Here is a 13,852-nt window from a genome sequence, read left to right on the forward strand (position 1 = left end):
ACCTTGCGCATGCGCAGTAGTAAAAATGAAACCACATGACATCTTGCTGGACAGACACAAAAGCTGTTGTAAAAATGTTTATTTCGATTCAAAGTCCCTTTTATTCCTCCCAAAACTAGAAAAAAAACCAGATTGATAAAAAAACAACTAAAGAAAACGAACAGGTGAACATGTGGGCAAAGAAAATAAATGACATGTCTCTATAAATGAAGCTTTTCTTATAAAAATACATTTACAATAACATTTTTTGCACAAGTTGCCTGTATAAAAATATTCTCAGATAAAACATTAACATTTATGGTAAAGGTGAGTACACAAAAATGCAACCATGTTTAGTTAGAATGATTATGCCTTAAAGTGTCTCTTTGCGTTAGCATAAAACAAAGTCTGCAATTGAGTGATTTAAAAACCGAACATGAAGCTTTACATTACTTTTTTGTACCCATTGAGCATGTTTCCATTGTTATTGACCGGCAAATGGCGTGCAGCCTGGTTGGGCTGTAGGTGCTCACTCATCACTTTCTGGTAGATCGGGTGGCTTGTCAACATTCGCACAAGGTCATCTGATGAGCGAGTGGTAAAATACCAAAGTCAATAACAATCTTTGACCCCAGAGAACAACAACAAAAATCACATTAGAAAGAAAATACTCTATTTAAAGTCATTGACTTAGTACCTTGACTTAACCGGCCACCAGTGGAGACCTCCAAGTACAGCTCTGCAGTGTGATTCTGACGTAAGCCAAGCAGCGCCCCCATCAGGCCAGAAAGCTCCTCAGCACTCAGACTTCCCGTCCCCTCCTCATCAAATAACTGCAAGGTCAAAGGCCATTCATTTATCACACTCCCTTTCTATGGCATTTAATCTATGTCCATCAGTCACTATTAAGACAATGCACTAGTAGAACGACTATCTTATATGTAATGTTTTTCCACTACTCTACGACATTTCTAAACACTAGTAGGACAACTTTGGCAAACTAGAACAACTAAATGTTACCAGTGCGGCAGAACTACACATTGGTGGTGGAAAAAAAGTCTTAGTAATAAGGCACAGTCAGCCTACTAGTGCATTGAATTGTCTTACTAGTGTGAACCAAGAGCGTACTAGTACTAGTGTTGTGAAGATAATTACATTGAAGGACGTGCACAGGAGAGACTTGATGTCAACGAGTCCAGATAGAGCGGCCATATTCAGATAGATCTGTCTCAGGTCCACGACTTTTTCCTGAAAGCCACAACATAAAGCAGAAGACGCTAAGCTAACACACGTCACGTCACAGAGACGACACGACAACGTCGACCCTTGAGAACCTCGGGGTAGAGGCCGCAGATGCTCGCCGCTGTCTGTCGGTCAGCAAGCCCCAGAAGGCCGGCGAGATCTTCGGTTCCGACCAGCGAGGATCCCGACCGACACCTGTCGATCATTCTCTCCAACGCGGCTTCTATTTCACTTGTTCGAAGACTGACGCACACGAATTACGGTTGGTTGTTTACGAACATGACGAAATGTGGTAAAAAGAGATACGACTCCCCTTACCCGGCTTTGTGCAGCAGAGTCAGCGCTTCCCTGCCAGGTGATGGCACCGGGAGAGAGAGATGGCCCACTTTTTGGGCGGGCACGCCACCTTCCATTATGTAGTCTGTAGCTGGGACACCCAGGGCTCTGAAAGCCGGCGCCAGAACACGTTCGAATTTTCTTTGTGCACATTTTAAACAATTGGTCTACAAATGCTATTTTCCGATAAATAATTACTTAGCCATGAGCTTCTGCACGTTGTCAGCATACAGATTAGGGTTGCTCCGCTCCTCCGGTGAGGGATTGTAGACAGGCAGGAACTGAAGCACAGCAATTTGTTACTCCAAACATCAAAAAGTCCCCCCCCACCCCCAACACACACACACCTCTATAGTTATGTTGGTATAGAGTTGAGAAGCAGTGTGCCAGAGCGCCTCAATCCTGCAAAACAGACAACAAACATTAGCATTTGCACGAAAAACCCAAGTAGCATCACGAACCCGGCAAAAACTTACCATGTTGTGCCTTTGTACGTCCAGCGGACGGTATCCTGAAGCACAGACACGAATTTGAAGATGCCGTTCAAAACAACAACAAAAACCCCGTTCGCTTCGGCAGTTTCTTTTTCGTCCAATCAGATTTGAACCTCTGTGTGTTGCTATGTCAATCTGATCCACCTTCACATTCAGTCGTGCTGGCCTATGGAACTTTAACTCTATGATGAAGAGGACTGTTTCTTCAACCAACCGAACTTCTAATTCGCCTGGCTCTTGATGACATCAGCATTTTCCCGTTGTCTGATTGGTTGGGCAGAGCTAAATCGAACTCTGCAGCACATTCACACAATCCACTACCATCCAAATATTTGCGTGGTTAAACAAGCTCTGCAAAATAAACCGCATGCTGACGTCACTCCCTTACTAAATAAATTCTGATAAAAACACTTTTCAATCCATTCAATTAAAAGCCAGAAATCGTGAAAATTTGGAGGCAGACTTCTGGGTGTGAGATACAGAGGAGCCAACTCACCAACTTGTTGGGGTAGCGCAACAGAACCGGTTGGACCGGGACTCCGCATAGAAAAGCACCTGCCGGTAAAAGAGGGCAAGGAAGGAGAAACTTGTCAAAGGAGAGAAATGAAATGACTGAATGTAACATTAGGCAAACACTGCGCCCTTTTCCATCCTCATGCCAATCATTCCAGAGGAAGGCCTCAGGCGCTGCATCAGGACTGGATTAAATGACTCCATCAATTCTCCTCACCCGGCTTGAACTTGATCAGAGCGCTGCCATTCGTAGTGGTCCCTTCGGGAAACATCAGCATCTGACCAGGGATGACACATGCCCAAGAGTCTTAATAGAGGTGGACATGGGTTTGAATATTTGTGTCGACTCACCTGAGGCCAGAAGCCGTTGGAAGTGATTCTCTCTGTGAGTTGGGCAACAGCCTTTTTCCTGGAATCCGGGTCGTTCCTGCTCACCAGCACAGACTGGTTGAACTCCAGGAGAGCTAAGGCAGGAGTAGTTCAACATGCAGGAACACCAGGATTTGTAAAAATAGAAGATTAAGCTTAATAATTACTTAACTTTTGTCACACACGGGGGATGGAACATTGTTCTAAAAGATCCAGTGACATTCAAACTGGAGTGGACTCAGCACACACACATACCATTTCGTATAATATATTTTACATTTGCATAAGTGAGGTTTAATTTTTGGTACAATGAAGCTAAGATTGAACTTTTTGACGCTATCACAACACCGACTGCGGTGATAGAAACATTCTTTGGGGCTCATTTTATTCAGCTGAAACTGACCGGGGTGTGCACACTTGTGCAACCATATTTACATTTTTTCACTTGTCCTCAGGGGAAGAAGCCCCCCAAATTCAATTGGGTTATAAAGTTTATAGGTGACATGAGTTCTTGAATTTTGTGGGGCAAAGGTAAACAGGGGTGTGTAGACTTTTGTACACATCCTCCATCCAATCCAGCTCACCTCCGATGACGGGCAGGCTGGTGTTCTCTGAGCGAGACACCACGGTGGGTAGGTAGGTGGAGCACAAAACCAGCATGTCCAGAAAGGTGCTGTGGGGCGCTACTACTAGCACGGGGGCCTCCTTCAGGTCAGCCCGGCGACCTTTAACCCGGACCCACACAAAGCCCAGGGAGAAGAAGACGGCCCGGCTCAGGAACCAGACGCCAGGGTGGAAAAGCCAGCGGCGCCAGCCCACCACGGGTCGGGCGCGATCTTCCGCCGACAAGCCGGCCACTCGTAGGCGGGCCAGAGGCCACATGAGGAGGAAGAACAAGCTCACCAGGACCACCCGAACCGGGAACAAGAAGCTTCCTAGGATCAGACCCTTGGGAAAGAAAAGCCCATTGAGTTTCTAGACATCTAATCCACATCCTATAACACACTGACAAAGGGAGGACGTGCCAATATTTGCAAATGTAGTGAAACAGCATTATTCCAACATGGCAGCCATGTTGCACAGGTGAAGTTGTCGAGCAAACACAAACACTCCACCTTGGTCACACTGGGGCAAGTTGGTTTAAAGTTCTTACCTGGATCCTCTGGAAGCTGCTCATCGTCACCTCGTGAAAGAACGGATTCTTGGACCCATGGACGCGACGCTCCGACTTCTCCATGGTGACGACAGCAAACTCCCTCCTAATAATGCTGTGGCCAGAATTTGAAGATGACGAATCACCAAAGTAAGTGCAACAAAACTCAAGTCACCACCAGCTGAAACCAAAAAGAACTTGTTAAACGAGCGAAGGAAACAAACTGACAGCTGCACGTGAGGAGGTAGGTGTGTGTGTGTGTGTGTGTGTGTGTGTGTGCGCGCACACTGCGAGCAAGGTGACTAGAATAAGCGGACGCAGCCTGACACGTCACGACACGCCCCTTTCCTGCTACTTTTATGGTCGAACCGGTCTGAAATACTTCTTTTTTTTTCTTTCTCAGATGCTATTGAACAAATCGCTCATACAACGTCGGGATAGAAGAGTAAATTCTGAACGAACGAAAAAAATCCCATTATAAAAATAAATGGCACTGACAGCATTGTTTTTGGCAAGAACGTCTGGCTATTGGAAGTTACACACACTCGGTGTGAAAACTCGAAATATTTGGCCTGATTAAAACATTTTGCTTTCATGTCGTCTCTCGAGAAACTTATTTTTCTTCACAGCAAGACAAGTTTTGATAATTGCTAACGTCTAACGCAGTGTTTCCCAACCACTGTGCCGCGGCACACTGGTGTGCCGTGAGAGATGTTCAGTTGTGCCGTGGGATTGTCCACTATTAATTACGGAGCGCATTGTAAACAGGATCGCCAAACCACTGGTCAGTTCGCGCAAGGCCTGGTCAGCCACTTGCTAATCGTGCATGCATGGAGAATCGGAGAATCTTGAAATGTTATGCTCTGTCGGTCTGATTGTGCTGCATTGGCACATATTCAGTTTATGTGTGTGTTGCTGTGTGATTTTGCTAACAGTGACAGACACTATGACGGTTGTGGTGCGTTTGTGGTCCAATGGAAATCAGAGCATGCAGTTCAACCGGAGAACCTGGATTGGTTATTTTTCACATACATAAAATAAACAGTCAAGTCGAGACACCTCGACTGTGATAGCCACTCAGCTGCTGTCAGAACAGCAGAGCGTCATTAAAAGTGACTTTGTTCTTATTGTTGCAATATTTATTGACCTAGTCTAAAACAGTAAACAAAATCACGTTGATTCTTTTATTTTAATCACAATCACTTTAAATAGTTTATTTCTTACACCGTCTAAAACCTTTTTAAAAAACAGTCACTTTTATTTAAAAAAAAGGAATACAATTTAACGAATATTTAGTATTTATTTCTATTAAATTATTCGACTCTCCATACATATATATATATAGGAATAGGACTTAACGTCTTTCGTTGTAATATAACTGATTTTAATATAGGAGCATAACAGATTTTTGTTGGCGGTGTGCCGGGAGATTTTTTCCAATGAAAAGGTGTGCCGTGAATGAAAAAAGGTTGGGAAACACTGGTCTAACGTATGCATAAGTGCAGCAGGAAAACGGATTCGTTCATTGGATGAGATGAGCAATTAGTCAAAAGAGTCTGGAGCCTATGAACAAAAATGTTAAATGTATGAATTGAGTTTGTGTTTATTTTTTAATTTTTATTTTAATATACCTCCATGATCTAATCTTTTGTTGTTGTTGTCCTTGTTTCAGTCTGTTCAGTTACATTTGAAAACTAGTTGCTTGACATTTGATTTTATACTTATGTGTACAGTTCATTTAGTTTTTATAAAGTAAAGCGGTTTTAGTAAAACCAAAAATAGAAACGTCTCTACAAACATTTCAGGACAAATTTCATTTGAAATCAAGGATTTATTTCACAAGGGCAAATCAGTGTGGATTAAAGAGGTTAGTTATACATTGCTGGCTAGTGTGCTAAAAGGAAGCAGATGAACAAAGAATTGTTTTCAGAACACGAGCATACTTTAAAACAAAAAAACCCTCAAATGTCAGGTGCTGGTAGTCATTCTGTGAAACATGCAAAGGACACAAAGCATCATGACTATCCCAAAATGAAACAAAAACAAGGCAAAACAAAGTAAAATTTTGCCAAAAATGTTGGCCGCCGATACCACGTCGAAGGTCTCCCTCCGTCCCGCTCCAGGGGCGTCTCGACTGCCACGACAAAAATCGGAACTATTTGGATGGCCAGTGTGTGCGCCAACCGCTTCACAACACCATCCCTCCGCCCATCATCTCCATCCTCTGAGAGAACACACAGTTGATGCGATTCAATTTCCCCCTCAATCTTGAAATAGTGACATGAGTGGCTTTTCTGTTGCATTTTCAAGCAGTCCAATTCAGTTCAACATTTATATGAAGGTCATAAGTGACATCTGCTACACTACCTGAGCAGGCTCAATGAAAGCCAGCCAATCGGAGGAGTGCGTAGGCAGCAGCCCCATCGATTGACACTTGTAGACGGCCAACGCCGAGCCCAACACGTTACCCACTAGGTAGACCAGTCCCTGAAGCCACTGCTGACTGGAGCTCTCCAACAGCTTGAAAGCTGTTCAAGACACGAGAGGAAGACAAGTAGAAGATGACAAGGTAACCCCTCTACCGCCATCTTCTGCACTCACTGGCTGACATAGACATCAGAGCCTGTATGGGCCTCCAGGCCATCATGCACACCATCATGATGGGAAAGATGGAGATGGTGTTCCCCGACATGTACATGATGAACAGGTTCATGGGGATCTGTTTGAGAGGGCCCAGTGCCACATCCCAGCATCGCTGTGAAGATAGGAGGAGCTTGGTCAACAACCCAATGATAGAAAAAAAATCAAACGCTTAGGCCTCCTTATCCAGACTCACCTTCTCCACCAGGTTCTTGTCCGTCTCCTGGATGCTGGTGTCGGGAACGGGCTTCTCCGAATAGCCGATGGGATAAACAACATCTCCCTGGCCAGCTTGGCGGTCGTTACGACACCTAGAGCAAAGCGGTGTCGCCGTCATCTTAACTAAAAAGTCCAACTAAATTGTGTTCATAATCAGTGTATCAATTAACAATTCGACATTTGTGTAACCAACAGCTGTGAAATTTCTGAATACCTGTCTGGGATGGAACAAGGGTCTATTTTAGAAACACTTGTTTTTCTCAACTATTTCGGTACTGGTTTCAAAATCTGTTTTTTTCATCTGTATGGGAGCAAGTCAGAGGAACAAAACAACTTCTAATAGGACACTTCTTTGCAAAGCATTTTTCGGTTAGAAGTAACTTTGTCATCTGGATTGATAAAAACCTGTCTGTCGATTGGATCGTCAATTACTTACAGATTTTTTCTACACTTAATCATAGTTTTTAAATTTACCTCGTGTTGCCTAAACTCAGCTCCAGAGCCCACTTCATCCTCCTGGAGCCGGCACCTCCTCTCGTTGACAAATGTCCCCCACCTTGTCCCCCGGGAGATGTCATGGCAATCGAATGGACCGCGAGATAGGCCTGATAAATATAAAACAGACACCTTCATTTGCAAAATGAATAAAAATACAGCGTATTTTAAGTTCCATGTTTTGTCATCTAATGCATGTTTCCACGGCTTTTACAGATCCGGAAGTACAGGTGACGGTGACGTCATAGCGAAAGGTCGTGCTACTTTATTTCATTCCATGGCGACATTTAAATATCAGATGCCACATCAGATGATTTTTGATCATTTTGCAGAACTCGCCAGATCCGACGGAGTTTTATTCGGTTTGCTTGTCGCAATGGCATAGCCTCAATTAGCAATAGATGCTAGCATGCCACCCGGAGAAAACCAAAACGAGCGTGACCTCGCGAGAAAAGCCACGGTGAACGACAACTCAACTTTGTGACTAAATGAGCCTTTCAATGCTACTGAACTTTCGTTCACCTTTAGAAAGAGTCCAAAGCGAGGCTGATGTTTCTTTTGGACGATGACAGGAGTCCACTCTTCTTCGCCGCTTACGGCGTAGCAATGAGGAGTCTGTTGCGCAATGACTCACAGTGTCCCTTGTGGGCTTTCTGGAGAACTACCGCATTCTCCACATCAAATGAGTTAATCACTTGGCTTTTATTACACTTTTAATTCTTTGGTATTGCCGCGAGTGAATAAGTCAACCCATGAAGAATTCAAGTTTGGACATCATGGCTATATTAGTGCAAACATTCGAGACAGTGAAACATGACATCACACATGATAAAATGGCAGTTGTCAACAAGTAAACATTATATCATCATCAGGCTTATGGGACATTATGAGGTGTACTTGTCACTTATACAGGCTGAGCTCGGGGCTGTGGTACAAACACATGTAAGCGTCGCACAGCAGCCGGCGAGCACGCTCTGGAAGGGAAACGGGGTCCACCCTGCTCAGCTCTTCCTCCGACAGGCTGAGGTAGCAGCCCACCTCGGGGCACGACCTCACCAGGGGGACATTGAAGCCGTTCTCACCTCCTGAAAGAACATGCGGCCAGTTGATTTGGCTGACATGGTTTTTTTGGACGGAATGAGCAGCTACTTTGCGTCTCACCTTGGCGGTCGGCCATGCTGTCAAAGAAGAGCCAATCGGAGGGCAGAGGCCCGTATTTGACGAAGCTGACGTAGTGGCTGGTCTCGATACACGTCACGGCAAACAGAGACATCTGCTGGCGAGCGAAGTTAAGGGGCCCACTCCACGTTCCCTCGGGGACGCTCATCTCCAATGGGCAGTGAGACGTCCGCTTCTTGTGACTGTGAACCTGATGGGAGAGACACGTGCTTACCTGCGAGACATCTCGCGGTCGGAGGCCGGCTTTGGCGCTGAGCCCACCTACCTGAGCGTTGCAGGTGTTGCAGTACTGTTTGAGGTGTCCCGGTGTAATTTCTTGGTCTTCATAACACTCGGCGCATTCCCACCGGGCTAAAGCCTGACAGATGCTGCACTGCCTCAAAGCTATGCAGACGACATGTGCATTACATGCTAGTAAACCGGAGAAAGATGCTCTAAAAATAGGACAATGAATCAATCATTAGGGTTGCACAAATAAACATGATTTGTGGTGGTGTTGATCCGCGAGAGAATATGAAAGCAAAACTGGTAGAATCTGAACTGAAATGTCACATTGGGGACTTCCGGTATAGTTTGAAATTTGTAATGTGTCAAAAATTCCCAAGTTGATGGAAATTGACTGTCAACCTTTTCAACCCAACTGAACATTGAGATCAATTTTGAGTTACTGTCATCCAGCAGGTCTGTGATGTCCAGGCTGAGGGTGGGCAAGATCACGTCAAACATCTTAAAGTCCTTTCCAAAGCGAGGCATGAGCAGAAGGAGGCAGGACGGAGCCTGTGGCGAGGGTCAAATACAGGAAAAGGATTTTACCAGATGTGACGCCGTGCCACTGCTTACCTCAGCTAACTTCAGTCCGGCGTGGAGGAAGGAGGACTCTAGCAAGGTCTGGACGCTGGCGACCTTCAAGGGCATAAACAACGGTGAGGGCAGCAAAAGGGACGCGTCTGCAGGAGAGGGCGAATGAGGAACGTGGGGCGGGAAGAGCTGGTACAGGTGACACTCCTGCGGCTTTTGAGACAACGATCTAGGTCGGTACAAATAAGTCACATAGGTCATTCATCCCATGAAGAAAATTAAACTGTCACTGCGGCAATAGAAAAGAAAAAAAAATGATTAGGTTGTTGCTTGATGGTAATAAATAATGGGGAGAAGAAAAATCATGAGGAAGAAAGGAGCGAGGAAGCGTGGCATACCTGATCTTGAGGAGCGGCTCGACGCAGAGAAGCTGGAAGAGCTTGTTGAGGAACTCCTCCGGATCTGGACAGACATGAAAGGAGGAGCGGTGTGGTGGCATTCCTGACGCGCAAATAGGAAGTGTGCGGCCTTGCGACTCACATACCTTTCTCCTGGTTGGTGAAGCCTGCGTCTTGATTGGCCGCCTCCAACAATCGCCTCAAGGCCATGGTCTTGCTGGCGCACACGTAGCCGTACCTGCAAAACAGACAGACGGGAATTGTAGCAGTGATTGCCTTATGGCAAACGTTGGTCGAGGAATAAGCGACTGCGGTCTAGCGGAAGGTGCATGTGTCAAGCTGATCAGGGTGACAGGCGAACCTGCGCAGGGGGTTGACGATCTCGCAGCGCAGCAGGTCCTGAGCTTGACCGGAGCTCGGATCCGCTCGCGTGTCGTCCGAGGGCCAGAACAGCAACCAGTCTGCCGAGCTACAGCAGGAGAAGAGGCTGCCGAGCGAGACGGAGTGAGGCGCAATAGAAGCTACTATGAACGGCAGAGCTTAGACAGCGTGGCACCTGAACAGCGTGGCGTCCAGGTAGCAGGAGTTGAGGTGACCCTGGATGCCTTTCTTCCAGCCCTGATAGAGTTCCTTGGCCTCGTCCCCTTCGGTGGGAAGAGTGTCATCTTCCACGCGCTCGCTACCCCACTCGGCAAAAGCTGCCCGGCCGGAGCCAAAAGACAGAAAAGCCTTTATGTAACTCACTTGCTACGCAAAAAGTGCACAACCTATTCACCTATGGAGTTGCAGCGCTCCACTTGGTTGACACGAGCTTCGGGAGCGGGGAATCTGGAATCCCGCCGACAGTTAAAGAGCTTGACAAAGAGCCCCTTGTTGGGCGGGCAGCGGAAGTAGCGCTCGCCGAGGTAGGTGCCGTCGGATCCTGCCGACACTTCCTGCTCCTGCGTGGGCAAAAGCAAATATAGTCAACCTGTGGAAACACCAAACTGTTTTTCCAATTTGAAACGAGGTCAATTTACCAACTCGATGCCCGCCACCACCTCGTAAACCCCCTCGATGCGTCCAATCCAGCGAATCACACCGTAAAGCGGCGGATCATTCACTTCCACCATGGAGCCCACCTCCAGGACTTCCCTATCATCCACGGCCTCTTCTCGGTCCACATCTGGCGAAATGGGCGGCGCGTGCATGCCGTTCGCGCGCGGTGCCACCGCCAGGTCAAAGGGTTTGGGAGGCGGCTGCGGCGGCGGAGGCAGGGAATCATAGGCCGGCTTTGGTGGTGGGAGAGGAGGAACGGATTTAAAGGGTTTTACGGCGGGTGGCAACAGGGCCACTTTGGAGGCGGAGGTGGGTGCCAACGCAGTGGGCAGTTTGGCGGCAGGTGGCGAAGTCTTTGTGATGGATTTGAGGACTTGGGCCGGAGGGATGGCGCCATGCGGCGACTCTGACGACAACAGTGAGCCATTATTTGTAAACAATTCAACAAAAAGCAGGGCAAAAGCTGCCTTTGTTAATTCATTATGGTTATATTGTCAAATTCAAGGCCCAGAGGGTAGGTCTGGAATTGTTTCATTTCATTGAAGAAAAAAAAAAAAAAAAAAAAAAAAAAGACTACCTGGGGACACTTTTGAGGACAGCACCAGTTTTCCATACAGGGCAGAAGGAATTTGGCAGAGCTTCTCTCCTCTGTAAAGGCCGTCCCAGTTGCCGGTGGGAGTGTCCTGAAACATAAAACGGCAAATGATTAACACTTTGGCCATGGATTAAAACATGTCAGCAATGTCTGAAGCAACTGACCAGCAAGATGCCCACGTGTATCGAATACGAGGGCTGACGGGGTAGCGGCCCACAGAAGCGCACCTCTCCACTCACGGCCAAACTATCCACGGTGACCCGCTGACCTACATCGAACGGCAGGGGAGTCGGATGATGAGTTCTGGTAGGCGCCTGCTCGTCCGATCCGCTGGAATTCTGAGAGTGAGTGGGAATTGAGGCCAGAGGCAGGTGGACGCCGCCGGGCGGCTGGACGTGTGTGGGGCGACTGTCGTTGTGAAGGTTGCGGACGGTGCTGCGACGGGGGGGCTTCTTTCTTTCTAGGCCGTCCGCCTCGTTGCCGCTGGACCAGTGTCTGACCTTGATGTGGCTGACTGGCAAGAAGGCAGCGGAGCCGTCAGGGCAGTTGAAGTGCCCGCTGCCACTGCCCTTGCCTTTGCCCACCGCGGAGCCCTGCGCCCGCAAAGAGGCGATTGAACCACCTGACTAATAAAAGATTAAACAGAAGCGACATTGTACGCTCACGACTTTACCTTGAGTTGCACCCCAAAATACTGAGGTGTGCTCCCTTCCGTCAGCGGCCCGACATATTTGAGTTCGGCCTCGCAGAGCTCGTCCGCTTGGTCCATTTGGACCCACAGGGGCGTGCCAACGGGCAAGTTGGCCAATTTGTACAGCTCCTCACGATTGCCTGGTCGGGGGATGGAGGACATGACAAAAGCTCCTGTTGAACATTTCTGCGGTCCGTTCATAACTCACGTAGTAGTTCCAGGCGAGCCTCTTGGACCACAGGCTCCAACAGGCCGACACAGTCAGTTGGAACTTCAAGCAGGACCCTTTTGTCCAGTTGTACCAGTATGTCAAGTTCCAGCACCTGAAGAGGGGACACAACTATTAGACATAATTACACCCTAAGTACCTGTAGCTGCAGAGGAAGTGTGAAAATATTTCAAAATGATGCTCACTGTTACCTTGACATATAGAAAATCAACACTACTCCGACTCGATTGCATGTCCAAGCACATGACCCCCCGCGGAAGCACAATGGTACCTTCCGAATGCACCTGGACTCGTTGTTCGGTCGACAGTAAGAATATTTTTGGGGGGCGTCGTTTCCTTCTTATGTCATGGGGTCCGGACATATTTCGTCTGGTTACTCGCAGCTGGTCAAAAGCGAAAGGAAAGTTTTTACTTATGCTTTTCGATGAATAGGTGAGCCCGAACTCCACGATCCGACTAATCGCAATACAGGTTCACATTCATCGTGCCAGACATTTTTCACCTGTCGTTAAGATTGCCTGTGACGAGGAATATCAAAGCGACACATTCTTAGTACAAAGATAGAGGTTTTCGCAGGTTAAAAAACGTATTTTCGAAGAACTTACCAACTCAAGTGTCAATCACTCAAAAGTCAGGAACTCTCACAACAAACCGAACGATAAAGCCGGAAGAATGGAGACTGCCAGCAGTGCCAACCAATGAAAAGACAGAAAAGTTCCACAGCCAATCAAGTTAAAGATGGGCGTTTCTTAAAAAAAAAAAAAAAAAAAGGCTTCTTTAACGCACAAGGTTTATAATATTGATAGTCAAATAATTGTTATTCGGAACCACCAATATTTTGTTTATTAAACGTACATAATAGATTATTTTACCTTGAAATGAATGGGCATTTTAAATCTGTTTCCATCTATGAAATCAATTTTAGATACACCAACCATATGCTATGGAACAAAAGTATATTTGCATATTTATGCACAGAATACATCATATGCCTTTATTTATAGTTTAACTTAATTAGTTCATAAATAGTAGTTTCACATTGTGTACAACATCAATATCTAAAAACATAAAATATACATAATCTAATAGATAGCTATTTGCATTGCAATTATAATCTAACAGCAATTTCCAACGCTTCATTGGTGTGGTGCCAACAGTATTTTATAAAGTATGTACCTGAAAGCAATGGTTGAGTGAAAGTGCAAGTATCTTTACAGAAAAGAACATTGGTAAAAGTTGGTCATTTTGTATAAAATCACTTGAGTACAATTTATTTATATAAAATGTACTTACAATATTGGATGTATTAAAAAAATAAGTAGTCATATTTTTCATGATGTTTTTATCTATTTTAATATAATTAATTATTTAATAATATTAATTAGAATAGTTTTCTTCAGTTGTCTGCATATTGGGCCCACATGAGTAAAGTTACCCAGGTCATCGCACGGCACTGGTGTGTGTGAATCACTGAATTAAATGTT

At 46.0% G+C, this 13,852-nt stretch overlaps 3 protein-coding genes across 5 annotated transcripts; all 3 read right to left on the reverse strand.

Annotated features, from left to right (window-relative positions):
- Positions 1 to 68: 68 nt before the first annotated feature.
- Positions 69 to 4,375, reverse strand: lpcat4 (lysophosphatidylcholine acyltransferase 4). Its single transcript, XM_037261532.1, has 13 exons — positions 4,087 to 4,375; positions 3,518 to 3,881; positions 2,916 to 3,028; positions 2,782 to 2,842; positions 2,548 to 2,606; positions 2,034 to 2,068; positions 1,905 to 1,959; positions 1,756 to 1,838; positions 1,540 to 1,665; positions 1,314 to 1,464; positions 1,135 to 1,227; positions 677 to 812; positions 69 to 563 (listed from the first exon to the last, which is right to left on the reverse strand). The coding sequence occupies exons 1-13, from the start codon at positions 4,168 to 4,170 to the stop codon at positions 424 to 426; spliced, it is 1,500 nt and encodes a 499-aa protein (XP_037117427.1). The 5' UTR covers positions 4,171 to 4,375; the 3' UTR covers positions 69 to 423.
- Positions 4,376 to 5,897: 1,522 nt separating this feature from the next.
- On the reverse strand, positions 5,898 to 8,107 carry emc4 (ER membrane protein complex subunit 4). The gene is made up of 6 exons (XM_037261790.1): positions 7,963 to 8,107; positions 7,420 to 7,550; positions 6,923 to 7,037; positions 6,688 to 6,841; positions 6,454 to 6,614; positions 5,898 to 6,310 (listed from the first exon to the last, which is right to left on the reverse strand). Exons 2-6 carry the CDS (start codon positions 7,521 to 7,523, stop codon positions 6,275 to 6,277), a joined length of 570 nt encoding a protein of 189 aa, XP_037117685.1. The 5' UTR covers positions 7,524 to 7,550; positions 7,963 to 8,107; the 3' UTR covers positions 5,898 to 6,274.
- A 93-nt stretch (positions 8,108 to 8,200) lies between these two features.
- Positions 8,201 to 13,080, reverse strand: si:cabz01101003.1 (ubiquitin carboxyl-terminal hydrolase CYLD). Of its 3 annotated transcripts, XM_037261789.1 has the most exons (18): positions 12,974 to 13,017; positions 12,871 to 12,886; positions 12,560 to 12,751; positions 12,348 to 12,462; positions 12,122 to 12,279; positions 11,613 to 12,041; positions 11,431 to 11,536; positions 10,835 to 11,259; positions 10,591 to 10,756; positions 10,372 to 10,513; positions 10,177 to 10,302; positions 9,962 to 10,053; positions 9,816 to 9,879; positions 9,460 to 9,646; positions 9,288 to 9,396; positions 8,885 to 9,003; positions 8,602 to 8,809; positions 8,201 to 8,525 (listed from the first exon to the last, which is right to left on the reverse strand). In XM_037261789.1, exons 3-18 carry the CDS (start codon positions 12,728 to 12,730, stop codon positions 8,341 to 8,343), a joined length of 2,802 nt encoding a protein of 933 aa, XP_037117684.1. In that variant the 5' UTR covers positions 12,731 to 12,751; positions 12,871 to 12,886; positions 12,974 to 13,017; the 3' UTR covers positions 8,201 to 8,340. The 3 variants fall into 3 exon arrangements, with proteins under 3 accessions (XP_037117684.1, XP_037117682.1, XP_037117683.1); XM_037261787.1 differs by lacking the exon at positions 12,871 to 12,886 and having other exon boundaries at positions 12,974 to 13,080; XM_037261788.1 differs by having other exon boundaries at positions 12,560 to 12,886; positions 12,974 to 13,062.
- Between the last annotated feature and the right edge of the window lie 772 nt (positions 13,081 to 13,852).

The sequence above is a fragment of the Syngnathus acus genome, chromosome 10, assembly GCF_901709675.1.
Source record: "Syngnathus acus chromosome 10, fSynAcu1.2, whole genome shotgun sequence".
NCBI lineage: Eukaryota > Metazoa > Chordata > Actinopteri > Syngnathiformes > Syngnathidae > Syngnathus > Syngnathus acus.